This window comes from Daucus carota, chromosome 9 (assembly GCF_001625215.2).
Source record: "Daucus carota subsp. sativus chromosome 9, DH1 v3.0, whole genome shotgun sequence".
In the NCBI taxonomy this organism is placed as follows: domain Eukaryota; kingdom Viridiplantae; phylum Streptophyta; class Magnoliopsida; order Apiales; family Apiaceae; genus Daucus; species Daucus carota.
In genome coordinates this window covers 6,254,716-6,269,147 of record NC_030389.2, presented here as the reverse complement: position 1 = coordinate 6,269,147, position 14,432 = coordinate 6,254,716, and the positions used below count along the sequence as shown (strand labels likewise).

Sequence of the window (14,432 nt, the reverse complement as noted above, 5' to 3'; positions counted from 1 at the left end):
AACAAATAAACATTAAGGCTTAACTTTCGTAGCCAAACATAGCCCCATAGATACTTAATTCCTACATTATACATCAAGCCAGTCCATTGACTGCAATATCAAAATACATATTTTTATATATAGAGAGGTCATTATTGACTTTTAAAACTAACTTATTTTATTAGACATTAATGTCCAATCATTAATATACATTAATTATAACATGATTTTGGAATTAATTTAATATTATACATATAAATAATATATATCTAATCATTTTTAAAATTTTTTATTTTCCCAATCTTTTCTTTTTTTTATAGACGTACGTTCAAATTTTGTGAATGAAAAATATCTTCTTCTTTTTTTTTGAAACAAAGGTGTTAATCTAATAATAGAAAGTCATACGGCATCTACACCAATGATCGAGTCGAACAAACTGAATGTATTTTGAATAAAGGATAGTTTAGTCATTTTGGATTAAATTGATCAAGATTCGATTAGTTACCGGCTAATCACTATTTCAGGCTTCTGGTCATTAGACCCTGTACCGGGATGCTTGGCCAAACTGCTTCTTTTATCATCAACTATGGTATATATTACATGATGTTTAAACACAATTGGAAATATAACATCTCATTATGTCAGCAGCCAAACTGCTTCTTTTATTATCAACTACAGTATATATTACATGATGTTTAAACACAATTGGAAATATAACATCTCATTATGTCAGCAGCCAAACTGCTTCTTTTATCATCAATTATAGTATATATTACATGATGTTTAAACACAATTGGAAATATAACATCTCATTATGTCAGCAGCCGCGCAGCAATCGTCAGCTTAGAGTTTTGACTATGACAAAATAGTATACCTTCACCTACGATCGAACATTAAACTGCTCAGAAAAAATACCATCATTTTGACTCTGTTTTACATAATTTAAGGGTCTATTTTATGTAACTTTTCGCAAGGATTTCAAATATACAATTTGTTTTAAGTTTGTAATCAATAGAGAGTAAATAAAAAGTACACGAGTGTACCATAGAGAGTAAATTAAAAGTACGAACGTACCATCGGTTGAAGTCAAAAATGCGATGGTACCATTGAAAAAAACCACTTCTACGAGGGTACCATCAAGAATTTCCCTATATATAATTTAAATTTATATTTACTTGTATTTTAATTCTTATTATCTTGATGTCTAAATGTACATATATCCTTACTATGATGATATTTATTAAAATGTAAATATAAAAAATATACACTATTTAAATTTTATTCTATAATTAAATTATCATTCACCTAAAATTATTGAAAATTTGATAAAAACAAATAAGATTCTTGTCGAATCAGAGTCTTTGTCGTATAGTTAAAAAATCATATATATGATTTTATTAAATCATATATATAATTTTATTAAATCACAATAATTAAATATTCTAAAAATCGGCCGATTAACCGAATAATCGATAACAGACGAATTTTTAATACGATTTGGTAAAATTCGATTAAATCGATGATTAATTGGTCAACATTGGATTAATCAGTCAAAAATCAGGTAGAATATTAAAATTTACAAAATTTGTGGAGAAAATTTAAAATTTTAAAAATGATTAGATATATATTATTTATATGTATAATATTAAAATAATTTCAAATAATGATCATGTTATAATTAATGTGTATAATAAATACATTGCTTAGACATTAATGTATAATAAATGCGTTAGTATTAAAAGTCAATAATAACTTTTATATATATATATATTAAAATATGTGTATTAAGAGAAGGGTATATTAGTCATATCGAATTAATTTACAATGATTAGACATTAATGTCTAATAAATACATTAGTGTTAAAAGTCAATAATAACCTTTATATATATAAATATTGTATAATGAGCGAAGGGTAAATTGGTCGTTTTGAATTAAATTAATGTATCTCATATTCTTTTTTCATCTTTTTTAAATTGAGATTATTTGTAAATTTAATTTCAATTTAATATTTATTTGTATTTTAAGTCATATTATGTGTATATCTGTCCTTGCTTCTGGCTTTTTTTCCTAAAATAGTCATATGTTTTTTTTGACCTGTTTGTGTAAAAAGTCACAAGCACACATAGGAACTTCAAATTCTAACTTTTTTTGAGGACTTCAATTTTTTTTCAAACACTTTAATCACTTATAAGTATTGACTCACTTCTCACAAATAGTCCACTTTTTTTATTTTAAGAAGTAAGTCACTTTTCATAAGATTTACCCAAATACACTCTATATTGATGTATATATGTACACATATCCTCACTATTATGATATTTATTAAAATATAAATACAAAAAATATAGTACACTGTATAAAATTATATAATTAAATTACCACTCACCTAAAATTATTGAAAATTTAATATGAAAAATGAGATTCTTGTCGAATTAGAGTTTTGTCATATAGTTATATATATTATTTATAGTTATTCTAATACATATGTATATAATTTTATTAAATAATAACAATTAAACATTCTAAAAATTGGCCGAGTTAACCTATTAATCAATAGTCGGACGGATTTTGATCCGATTTGGTAAAATCCGTTTAATCGATGTCTAATTGGTCAGAAATTTGAATAATGGGTCGAAAATCATGCAAAATATAAAAATTTACAAAATTTTTGAAGAGAAATTAAAATTTTAAAAATGATTATAAAGTAATTAATGCATATTAATGAAGAGACATTAATGTCTAATAAATAGGTTGGTATTAAAAGTAAATATTAATAGTGAGTAAGGGTAGTGTGGTCTTTTTGAATTAAATTATGTATAATGAGCAAGGGTAGTTTAGTCATTTTGATTTAAATTACTCATAGTTGGTCTATTAGATATATAATAGATTTAACATTAATACTAGCATAAAAGCCCATGCGAGGCACGGGGCTCTAGTATATCATTATGGGGTCGTTTGGTTCATGGGTATGTGGAATCAGGTATGGGGTTTGTCCATTCCAAACCCATACCTAGTGTTTGGTTGGTAAAAATATAATCTCAAACCCATACCTTAAACCCCTAAGGTATGAGTTCTTGATACCTAGGTGAGGAGGTGGGTATGAGATGGAGATATGGGTATCCATTCATTTTTGATTTTTTTGTCTCTATTTAAGTAATCAAATATTAATGTTTTATACAAAATTAAATCAATGATGCAAAAATATATAACAATAATAATTTTATTAATTTTTTCAATTAATATAAATTAATAACTTATTTTTTACAAAAATTGCATATATTGATTCCGGCACTCAACCAAACACATGATATCAGATATGATACCTCAAACCCATACCAGATTAACCCGATTCCTCATTCCAACCCGATACCACTATTCGAACCAAACGACCCCATTGTTTTTGTACGGACCTTGAGTTTGTATTATGTTTTAAATAATATCCGTGTGTCATCATATTGTTTCGAGCGTAACTATTACGTTTTACTTTTTGACAAAATATGTAAACATGAAAAATGTAATATATGCAACCTAATAGCATTAATAGTAATAATAAGTACTATTCTCTTCATTCCATTTTATATGACCCTTGTTCCTTTTTGAGACATCTCTAAAATAATGAACTTACTATACTTACTATTTTTAAACACTACTTATCACTATTACACACACTACTTCTCTATTTTATACTCTTTTATATTAAATAAACACTATCACACTCACTACTTATCACCACTATCTCAAATCTATTATTAAATTTTGATATATTCCACCACTTTACCCACTTTCCAACTAAATTTACTCTTTTTTACTACTTTTTTCTTAATCTCCGTGAAAGTCAAATACGGTCACTTAAAATAGGATGAAGGGAGTATATTTTAAAAAAAATTATAGATCAAAAACTACATTTGAACTGATATTTCCATATTCAAATTCGTTAGGATATAGAGACCATTATCATATTATCTATGTTCAAAATTATATTCGAAATTAATACTGAAATTTTAAATTTTAAATATACCTCATTAAAAGTATCTGTAATTTATTGTTGAAATTATTAAATTATTTCAACTAATATACCATGATTTTGATGAAAACCTGTTTTTGATATGTGAATTACGATATCCTAAATCATGATTAAATGAAGATGTGTGGTCCGCGTTGCCCTACATTTATTTCTTCTTTTTTGAGCGTACGTTTGCATAATTGTTAAAGTGATACATGATGGAGCAGATAATCAACACATTCTTTTTAGCATATGTTGCACACATTTTGTATAAATAAAAATTGAAACATATGTTGTACGTAAAAAGACACGTACCTTATTTTATTATAAAAGCATCAATTGAACTACTAACCGTATAATTGCACCCCAAAAATTTCTGACACCTTTTATGTGTCTTATCCTTTTATTTTTCATATCAATTATATAGTACTTCAATGTATTATATTTTTATTGTTAATTTAAAAATATTAGATGAATATTACTTTGATACAGTATGTTATAACATTATCTCGTTATAAAATTTTAATTTTCTATAATTAATTTTTTGAGCTTGTCTATTAAGACTTTTAATGATTTTTCATGTAATCGTTTTTTTTTTTGCTAACTGATTTTTCATGTAATCGTTATAAAACAGATCTCAAACAAATGATTTTATGGAATTTCAAATAGCAAAAAGAGAGTAGATATGAGTTAGGCATCATGAAGTTCATAAGATCATAAAATATTTAGTTCAATTAGTCGTGTAGTTACTTTTTTAGCTTTGTGCAAACTCACATTTTTAATATTTTGATACTCGTATTTATTAGGAGTAATCAATGTGGCATATCATGTTCAATTGTTAAAGATCAAGTTATATATTCGATATTTTGAATCATGAAAAAACTATTCTTGTTCTAGTCCCGTTTAATAAGATATTAGTTTCACCGTATCGCGTCAGATTATCCAGTTCAGAATTAATTATATTTTATTAGTTTAATTTGTAAATGATTAATTTAACTATAGTTTGAATCATTTTATTTAACTGGTATGTTATATATTAGATGATGGCTTATTAAAAATTATAGTTTTAAGACTTTAATATATATAACTTATTTCTCTGTGTTATTTTATTTAACAAAATAAAATTTATAACTCAAATCTTTTTAGTAGTTCTCGTAAACGCGTTTTATTATTATGTGGTTGACTTTTGATTAACAATATAAAATTTCCTTAAATTCACCTTCATATCACAAGTTATAGTATTTCAAATACATATATCATCAAAATTATATCATTTAGATATATTTTCCGACACCAAATTTGATGTATTGTCACTATCCTTATATCTATAATTTTTTTTAAAAAAGATTTAGTTACACATCAAATTCTGAATTCATAAGTTTAAAATAAAAAAATATTCTACATAGGAATATTCTTTCAGTCACCTTATTTCGTGTTCTCCAAAATATTATAATCTCTTTATAAATTGCCTTTTATAATAAAAGAAATTAATATGACATAGCCCATGTTGAAAACCCATCAATTTTTCTTTTCAAAGATGCTCGCTTAAACCTCAGTTTTTGTGCTTATTTCTCACATTCATGACTTAAAATTTCTATAATATTGTATCGGTGCTCGTTTAAACTATTAAGTTATATTTGAATTCGAATACGAATTATATCTATTTTTTGAAATCTGAATCATGGCACGAACCCGATTATTCATATTTTTTTTAATTTTAAATTTATTTATGTAAATAATTAATTTATAGATATTAATCTATCATGTAAACAATATATGAGACTTAACTGAAATAATAACTCATCTCAAATAAATAAATAAGATATTGAGACGAATATAAATACAAAAGTTTTAAAGTATGTCATTAATGCTTTTGAATAATAAACTAATTGTTTGTGTAGCTCAAGTGGTTTGAGTGATGTATTTGTATTGCAGAGGTCCCGAGTTCAAGCCTCATGAATAACATCTTTTTTTTATATATATGAGAAGATGTTAGGTTCGGAGTTAAGCTCAGGTTCGGAGCTAGGTAATTTATTTGCTCAGGAGGGAGGCTTGACACGAACCTGTTGGGCTACTATATATATAAGTAGATAAGTAGATTTAATAAATTATTTAAATTTTTAAATACTTAAAATATGAAGAAATATAATTAATCAAATATCCTAATATTTTTTAATTTATTTTATTATTATAATGATGAATGTTATCAATTATTGTTCATTTTTATTTTTCTTTATTTTTTATGACAATTGATTAAGATAAACCTGTCCGAAATATATTTAGTTGAATATGTCGTGATTGAAAAAAATTGAATAATTAAATAAATTTTAATATTAAAAAAATTATTGGAGACCTGAATTATTGATATTTCAAGACTTTGATATTATAACTAATATATATGAGATAAGCTGTTCATTACAAATATATAATTATTTTCTTTCTTAAAAATAACAAACTTATATTACAATAAAAATTATATATGTTAATAGTGAACTGATATTTACAATATTTATTTTGTTATTCCAAAAATTGTAATTATACTCTTTCAGAAGATAAATTTGAATGATTTATAGAATTAACAAAAAAATCATATTTATTATTTTTTTCTATTGTATCTAAATTTTGATGTAATAATATTAGAGATTCATGGTCAGATATTGGCTCAGTTGACTAGGTGGTGGTGAATTAAGATTCATGCTATCAATTTAATCAAGTTTCTGTGTCGAAGAAATAGGTTCTAAAAAGAGCTTCTTGACTGATAAGAAACCTGTTTGAGAACAATGATGTTGAAACTATCTAAAAAGTTCCTTAGAAGATCATAGAAGCTTATTGGCGGGCCTTTATAAGGTCAATTTAGAGATGCATAGCTTAATTTACAGGGATGTTTTGATAATTAGGAAACCTATTTAGATTCCATCATTAGTGAGTCGTTTGATTAGCTCCCAAGATGGATAAAGGGGCTTATTTTGGAGCTCCATGTGATCAGTTTGGAGGTTTACAACTTTTCTAAGAGATATAAAATCAGCAGCAAATAACTTCATGCAGGACAAAGAAGCTGTTGACAAAGTCTTACTAAAAGGCTTATTCAAAGACTATGATAATTTTCTAATTTTTAGAAACGTGTTTTTGATGATATTATTTAACATATTTATCATTGATTAGATGATAATAATGAAAAATTAATGATATACTTGGAGACTAGAGCTTGGGTGTGTCAAGAATGCTAAGGTTCACGGTCCCAGTTTCCTAGGGACTCTAAAAACTCCGCAGACACTATAAAATCAGTGTTTGGATGAGAATTAATTGCTAGAAACCTGTTTTTTGAGGATGCAAAATCATAAGAAAACATGACTTTGAGGATAAGTCATAGAGATTTGATCATATATAACTATATTAGCTTGATTTCCTGCATAAAAGGGTATGCAGACACTTTACGGAGGATGATTAACTCTTGTGAGGTTGAGAGCATCATAAACTTGAGTGAAACACGGTTTCAGTAAAATTAGAGTGACTATGCAGAGTATTGCATCGCTCTATTAACTAGAATTCGCAGCTCATACTGTTTATCAAACACAATCGTATTCAATAGAAGGGGTCGGTGTTAACCTATCTTGGGTGGTTATTCTCTTCCTTTGTACATTCAGTTAAAAGTGTTGTATCATTCTTCTATCAATATTTTAACAACTTAAATATGATATTTATTAATTGAGTTTTATTCTCGGACATAAATTGAATTTTATTAATATTTATGTATTTTATTTATGTGTGTAATTTGATATATCTTGGATTTTGGATATTCTATTTCACCTTTTAGAAAGAAAAGAGCTTAAATTAAAAGTCCAACCAAGTAAGGTGGCTCCGCCTCTAGCGGAGCTTTCTCAACCCGATCTCCCAATCACACATGCGGATTAAAAGGCCTCGACTTGCTCGGCCAAAACACCTTATGACGATAGACCATTTTGGTTGAATATCCTTTCTTGAATCCTTCTTCTCCAGTGTACTCACGAACTTTCAGAATTGCTCTTCGCCAAACGTTTATCGGCTTCACGAGATCATTTCCAATTGGATGCGGGCGATATTCCCGCCAATGATTGAGATGTTCAGTAAACACCCTCCTTCTTTGAGGGGTCCGGCCCCCTATGAGTGAACAGAAAAGGGAGGAGGAAAGAGGTCTTGGTAAATCGTTATAATTAATATCAGTGAACAAGTGTAAGCTTTGCTGCCCAACAAATGAAATACTCACATACCGAGTCGTTAGCGTTCATCCTGAGTTAGGATCGAACTCTCATGAGATTCATAGTTGCATTACTTATATCTTACTTTTTCGTAGACAAAGTGGATTTAGAATTGTCTAGAATTGTCTTTGTATTCAAAGGCCTAATTTGTATCCATGTGCTTCATATTCCTCCGGAGTTCGCTCCCAGAAATATACTCATCCCTGTCCCTTCAAGTCAATGCCACAAGCCTCTTTTTCGATTCTCTTTCAATCACAACGGGGAGCAATCAAAACAGAAAATTTTTCATTAAATTTAGAGGTAATCAAACCCGAGTGGGCCCGAGTAGACGGGTCGAGGTCCTACGGGTCCCTAGTACTCGGAGTACCCTCCCAAAAGGAAAGAGATGTGTCTTTTAGGTTTGATTCTTCATAATTGAGTTGGGCGGTTTTGATCAGAAATGCTATGCTAACACACAAGACTACCCTTTTTAAAAAAAACTTCGCGAATACTAATTTACGATGATGGACGACCGTCCGCTGGGGTTAAAACACAAGGCCCCTGAGAAAAAGTTTTATCTCAGCGAACAGAAGATGCTTAGCTCTGCATAACATCAAGATTGGCACGCTTTCGGGGAAAACATAAAACAGTAGAGATTTCTTATATATAATTATATATTAATTATAATAAAATAATGAAATATTTATTTTTACTGAATTATCCCAGTACCATAAAAACTAAATTCTCCATATAAACTCATTACTGGTCCACAACAATCTTCCTCTCAATAATTGTCAAAATCATTTTTGATGATGATAGCTTTTCGAATATGTAGTATTAATCAATCTCCAACTTTTGTAATCGTTAAATTCATCGAGGCTAAACTAAACATGTATTTAGGATTGCTATCAATTTTTATCTACGTCTAATTAATTTCACGATAAAATCATAAATTAAAATATTACATTTTTATGATTATATCCTTACCTCCATTGTTTATCATATTTAAACTCTATTATAATTGTTAAATTCAATTTTAAGCTCACACCCCTGTATTAAGGTACTATTTTGCATTGGTGGTGCAGACTACAATATCAGTTTTTTTTGGTGAAAATCATGTAAAAAACTATTTGGTAAATCTGAAGACAGTTTTTCTGAACAACAATTTTTATCTCAAAAATATGCTTTTGTAAAAAACTATTTTTCAGCTTTTGATATCATAGATTTCGCTATCAAACCTCATCAAAAATATTAATTCTCTTTTATATATTCTCAAAATATGTAAATTTCAAAAACTTTACCAAACATCTATCCGATTTTTATGACAACACTTTTTTAACAGCACAACAATTTTTAAACAGTACTCTCAAACAAACCTAAATAAATTTTCACTTAGGATGAAAATTCGGACTAATCAATTCCATTTTAATTAAACAATTTAATGATATATATAGATAAACAATTAGACAAAAATTATTTAAAAAAAATAAAACTAATAGAGGAAATTAAGGCGGCCAAAGACACTATGAGCCTAGCAAAATTGAAAACAAATAATTGCACAAAAACATTGACCAAAAGATTTTAGACCAAACACCACAACATTAACACATGTATGAGCTAACACATGTATGTACACATACATCATACATCATACATTTGTACACGCACCCCCCTTGCCAACTCCACGCGGACACTCCCGCCCACAGGATTGTCCTTGTAGTCACCCCTGTATTGTTATACTTCAACATACATATATATACACACACAAACACCGCCTAACCCTCTTTGTTATTTCACGTATAAACCCACCGTTTAGCTTCTAATTTTTATAATTTCATCAAACCCCTAATCAAGAAATCGACTAAATGGGTGATTCCAAGGCCAAAACCTCTGTAGAATCCATGAGAGAGTGGGTCGTTGAGCACAAGCTTCGCGCTGTTGGTAAAGTTTTGATTTTTTCAAGATTTCAAGAACTTTTTTTTATCAAGTTGTTATTTTTATTTTGGGTTTTGAGATCTGGGTTTTGGGTTAATTTTATGTTTGATTTGATTGTGTAAAAGGGTCATTGTGGCTAGCTGGGATTGCTGGATCAATTGCTTACAATTGGTCTCAACCTGGTATGAAGACTAGTGTCAAGATCATCCATGCTAGGTATGTGTGTATGTTCATATATGATTTATGTGCTTTTAGTTCAGATTTTGCCTCTTGTTTGATTGTTTGTAGATTGTTATTGTTTTTTATGGTCTTTTGTGATATGTTAGAACTTAGAAGTGCTTCTTTTGTTTAAATTGGAGATTGTGGGTGGGTTTGGAATGGAATTTAAGATGTGGGTAGTTTAGGAAGTGATGAAATGAGCATATTGAGATTGTTTTGTACTTGCTAAGGAAGTGTGGGTGCTAGAGAAATGTTTCTGAAGGGTTTGTGTTGTGAATTCGTAGTGATTATGTGGTGAATGGGATGAAGAATTCGAAATTTAACTAATTTAAGGGAACTTTCTCGGACCATGAAACTATTTACAGACACCAATGGATTTAAGATCTGGGTAATTTAAGAAGGGATGAGTGAGATACTTTTGTAATTGCTAAGAAAGGGTCTGTGTCAGACAAATGTTTTTGAGCTGGTTTGTTTTCTTATTTCATAATTGTTTTTGTATGGTCTTTTCTGTTATGTTAGCACTTTTTGTTGGTTAAATTAGGGATTGTGGGTTGTATTGTGTTATGTGTAGGGCTTAAGACAATGAAATTCTACAAATTTGGAATGATAAACCAGCAATATTTGCAATGGAGTGTTTTAGTCTGATCTTGAAACTTATATAGGAACACTGCAGGCTTAGCTGTGCCATACACAGTGTATGGGACCCTTCAATCTATTCAAATATGATGTTTAAACATTAAGCAGATATCACAAGGGTGTGATAATTATATGTGAAGTGGATGCATAAATGTTGATATACTAAATTTAGATTTTGATAATGTTTGTTGCACAAATGACAATGTGGTTCATCTTATGATATACTTGATTGTCGTATGATCTTGAGCATTAAACAAATACTCTTTGTTGAAAGAATATTCAGTTTGAAAGTTGGAACTTGATTTGTCTCGTTAAGCTTGGACAAATTGATTAAGAGCTGTAGTGAGGAGCTTAAGCAACTCAATTTAAAAGATCAACTTAACGCATTAAACATGTGCACACTAGAGCATGGCAAGAAAAAATTAAATTTGGTTCTCCAAGTTTGTAGTTTGAAGATATTGATATGGTTCTGCTTGCATTTTTGCACATTCATGCGATAAGAACACACTCTCTCTAAATGGACTTAAAAGTTCAGTGAATCTTTGTAGGGATTGTTTGTCCTGTTAGAGTTTCTTTCAGGGATATGGCCCTTAGAGCATACCTTTTTGGGAATCCGAGGAGTCTTTAGGTCATAAAAACCTCTTTCGGACCTGTTTTTTCTTTGGCATTTCTGGCTTCAATATGTGTCAGAGTGTGTTTATGTATTTTTTTGCTCTTGTTTGACTGCCGGTAGTCTCTTAAAATCAGCTGGTACTATTTCTGCTTTTTTGGCTGTACGTGTTTTCAAAGACTTATTATTACTCGAAAGAAATTTTTTGTCAATTGTCTTGTGAGTTGTTTATCACTTCAACAGTAGCATAGCTTCACATTGTTGGTGTGTCCTTTCAGTATCCAATGCTATTTGATGATATCTAAAGTAGAATTCTTTCTGGAACTTCACAAAATTTGATGACTACAAGCTTATAAACTCGTAAAGTATTAGATTGGAATTAAGCAGTTAAGTGTTGAGATTAATGGAACCGCAGTTCAATTATATGTTGCATAACTAGTCAAAATAAACTTCAATTGTATTGAAATAGCCCAAATTTATATAATTATACAGTTGATTACACAATACGAACAGTCAATGATTTGGGGGACGGCCTTACATTTAAATTCTATATCTAACATAAACCTCTGCATAATAATACTTTGTAAAGGAATAGCCTCCTTATAATGAAATTTATAGTCCCAATTCTATATTCTATGTAAAAATAACATGTATTTCTGAATAAACTCCTTATAGTAATATTTTTTTCCGTACCCAAGAATATCACTGTATGGAGTATCAGATTAGCTTGCCTTCTTGCTTGTTCTCAATATTGAGACCTCCTCTACTATCTCTACTCTTGTGTTCTGCTTTTTTCCCTCTTTTGCCCAGTTGCCCCCATCTTTTTGCGACTTTGTCTATATACATGGAAAAGTAATCTATGAGCTCTTACATTTACAATGAATTGTTGAAATTTTTGCTTATGTGTGATCTTAATTACTTTTAGACTTATACTTTAGGGTGATGGGATGTTTTTAAAGAATATTTAGTTTTGCTTAAGTAATTTTTTTTTGTTATTCTCATGACTTGGAACCAAATACTTAAGGATGGTGTAGTCTAGTAATCTGTTTACTTTTGGCATGCTTGTCAAAAATATTTCATCACATTACAACTTGGAGACTGAAAACGGTTATCATATTGTTAAAGTTTGGACTTGTTGCCATCCCAGAGTGTAATTATTAGCTTTGTTTCATGCTGTTTCATTGTTTCCTCTTTCAGCATGAACGATGAAGTTGTATGTGTACTTGTAATATTTGTATTGGGACTTCATTTATCATGCCAAATACAGTGCATTTTTTATGTTGACTTTGTGATCTTGTAACAAATTCACTTTCTGGTCTGTTCAGTTTGAACTAATATTTCAGTTCAGTTCAGTGCTGTCATGCTGTGCTATATTCTTTGAAATCTTGATGCTCGCAGCCTACCCTTATAGCACATGCATGGGAGACCTGAACTTGAAATATAGTTACCTGAGCAATTAACATGTATGAACTTGATTAAGAAATGTTGGCACCACCATACATCCTACGGAATGAGATATTACTCATGTGTTCAATGAGGTTAGAGATTGTGTTTTATCTGCTTGAGAGCTTCTTAAAGAATAAGAAAAGACCAGCATGCTTATACAGCAAAACAACAATTATTTAGCTGCTTTTGCATGCAAATGCCTTGTTTTTGAGCATAAATCTGTTTTCCCTTTCAACATTGATTAGGCATATTGTATTCTTTTAGCTGGTTAGACTGCCAGTCTGAAACATTTGTCTGCATCAAAATTATTGTCAAAGCCCGTCTGCTGCAATGATTTAGTATTTTAATATAACATTGCATCATTGCTGATGGTTTTTATCTTTTATTGAAGTATAATAGTTAATTACCTGATGTATTCATTGCAGGCTGCATGCGCAAGCTCTTACTCTAGCTGCACTAGCCGGAGCTGCTGTGGTTGAGTACTATGATCACAAAACAGGAGCAAAGGCAGAACGCTATGCAAAGTTCCTTCCTCCCATGGACACTTATTCATCTCACAAGGAATGAAGTTCTGGCAAAAAAGAAAAAACAACACTGGGGAAAGTTTATGGTTATTCATTATATAGTTCACATATATGTTTTTACAGTAGCGAAGTGCTTTGTGCTACATCTTCCCAATCCCCTTCCCCCCTATGGATAATAAGTCGGAACCAAAATTAGAATTTGCAGTTTTGGTAGCGGAGTATTTACCAATCAATTGCTAATTTTGAAACTGTGCCCTTTTACTCAATTTGTGGCCCATTTTATTTTTTAATGTAAAAACATATAGGTATTTTATATCATGGTTTCTGATGTCGGAATTTGGGTGTTCTGTTAAAGGTGTGTATAAATTTGTTGGGGAACACTGGAATGTCAGTGTCCAAACATGTGTTTTTTCTTCGAAAGCTTCAGAAGTCATCTTTGAAATTGGGTATCGACTCATTTGGATATGTTGGGTGCTGAATTATTTAGTTATTTGTTATCATTCACATGGATTTAGGTAGGGTTGTGCATTCGGTAAACTGAATTTTAATTGTGTTAACCGAAATGAAATGTCAGAAAATCGAATCAAAATTATTTTTGTTTTAAACCGAACCAAAATTATTATTTCTTTTTATTTTTTCTGAAAACCGAATTTTAAAACCGAAATGCAGTGAAGTATAAAATATAGACTACTCCCTCCCTCAAGCATTTACTTTTCTAGAGACCAACAGCCGGGGGATAGTGTGGGCTCTGATCAAGGACCTAACGGTTTAGGTAAATATTTGATGCGTTCTCTCATCGGAGAAGTCATTATTGGAGGAGAAACTATGCGTTTTTAGGATTTACGTGCCTCTTGGTTAGAACCTC

General features: G+C 29.8%; 1 protein-coding gene across 1 annotated transcript; it reads left to right on the top strand.

Moving 5' to 3' along the window:
- Positions 1-9,862: 9,862 nt before the first annotated feature.
- LOC108200385 (uncharacterized) lies at positions 9,863-13,903 on the top strand. The gene is made up of 3 exons (XM_017368509.2): positions 9,863-10,138; positions 10,258-10,348; positions 13,469-13,903. Exons 1-3 carry the CDS (start codon positions 10,063-10,065, stop codon positions 13,608-13,610), a joined length of 309 nt encoding a protein of 102 aa, XP_017223998.1. The 5' UTR covers positions 9,863-10,062; the 3' UTR covers positions 13,611-13,903.
- The last annotated feature ends 529 nt before the right edge of the window (positions 13,904-14,432 follow it).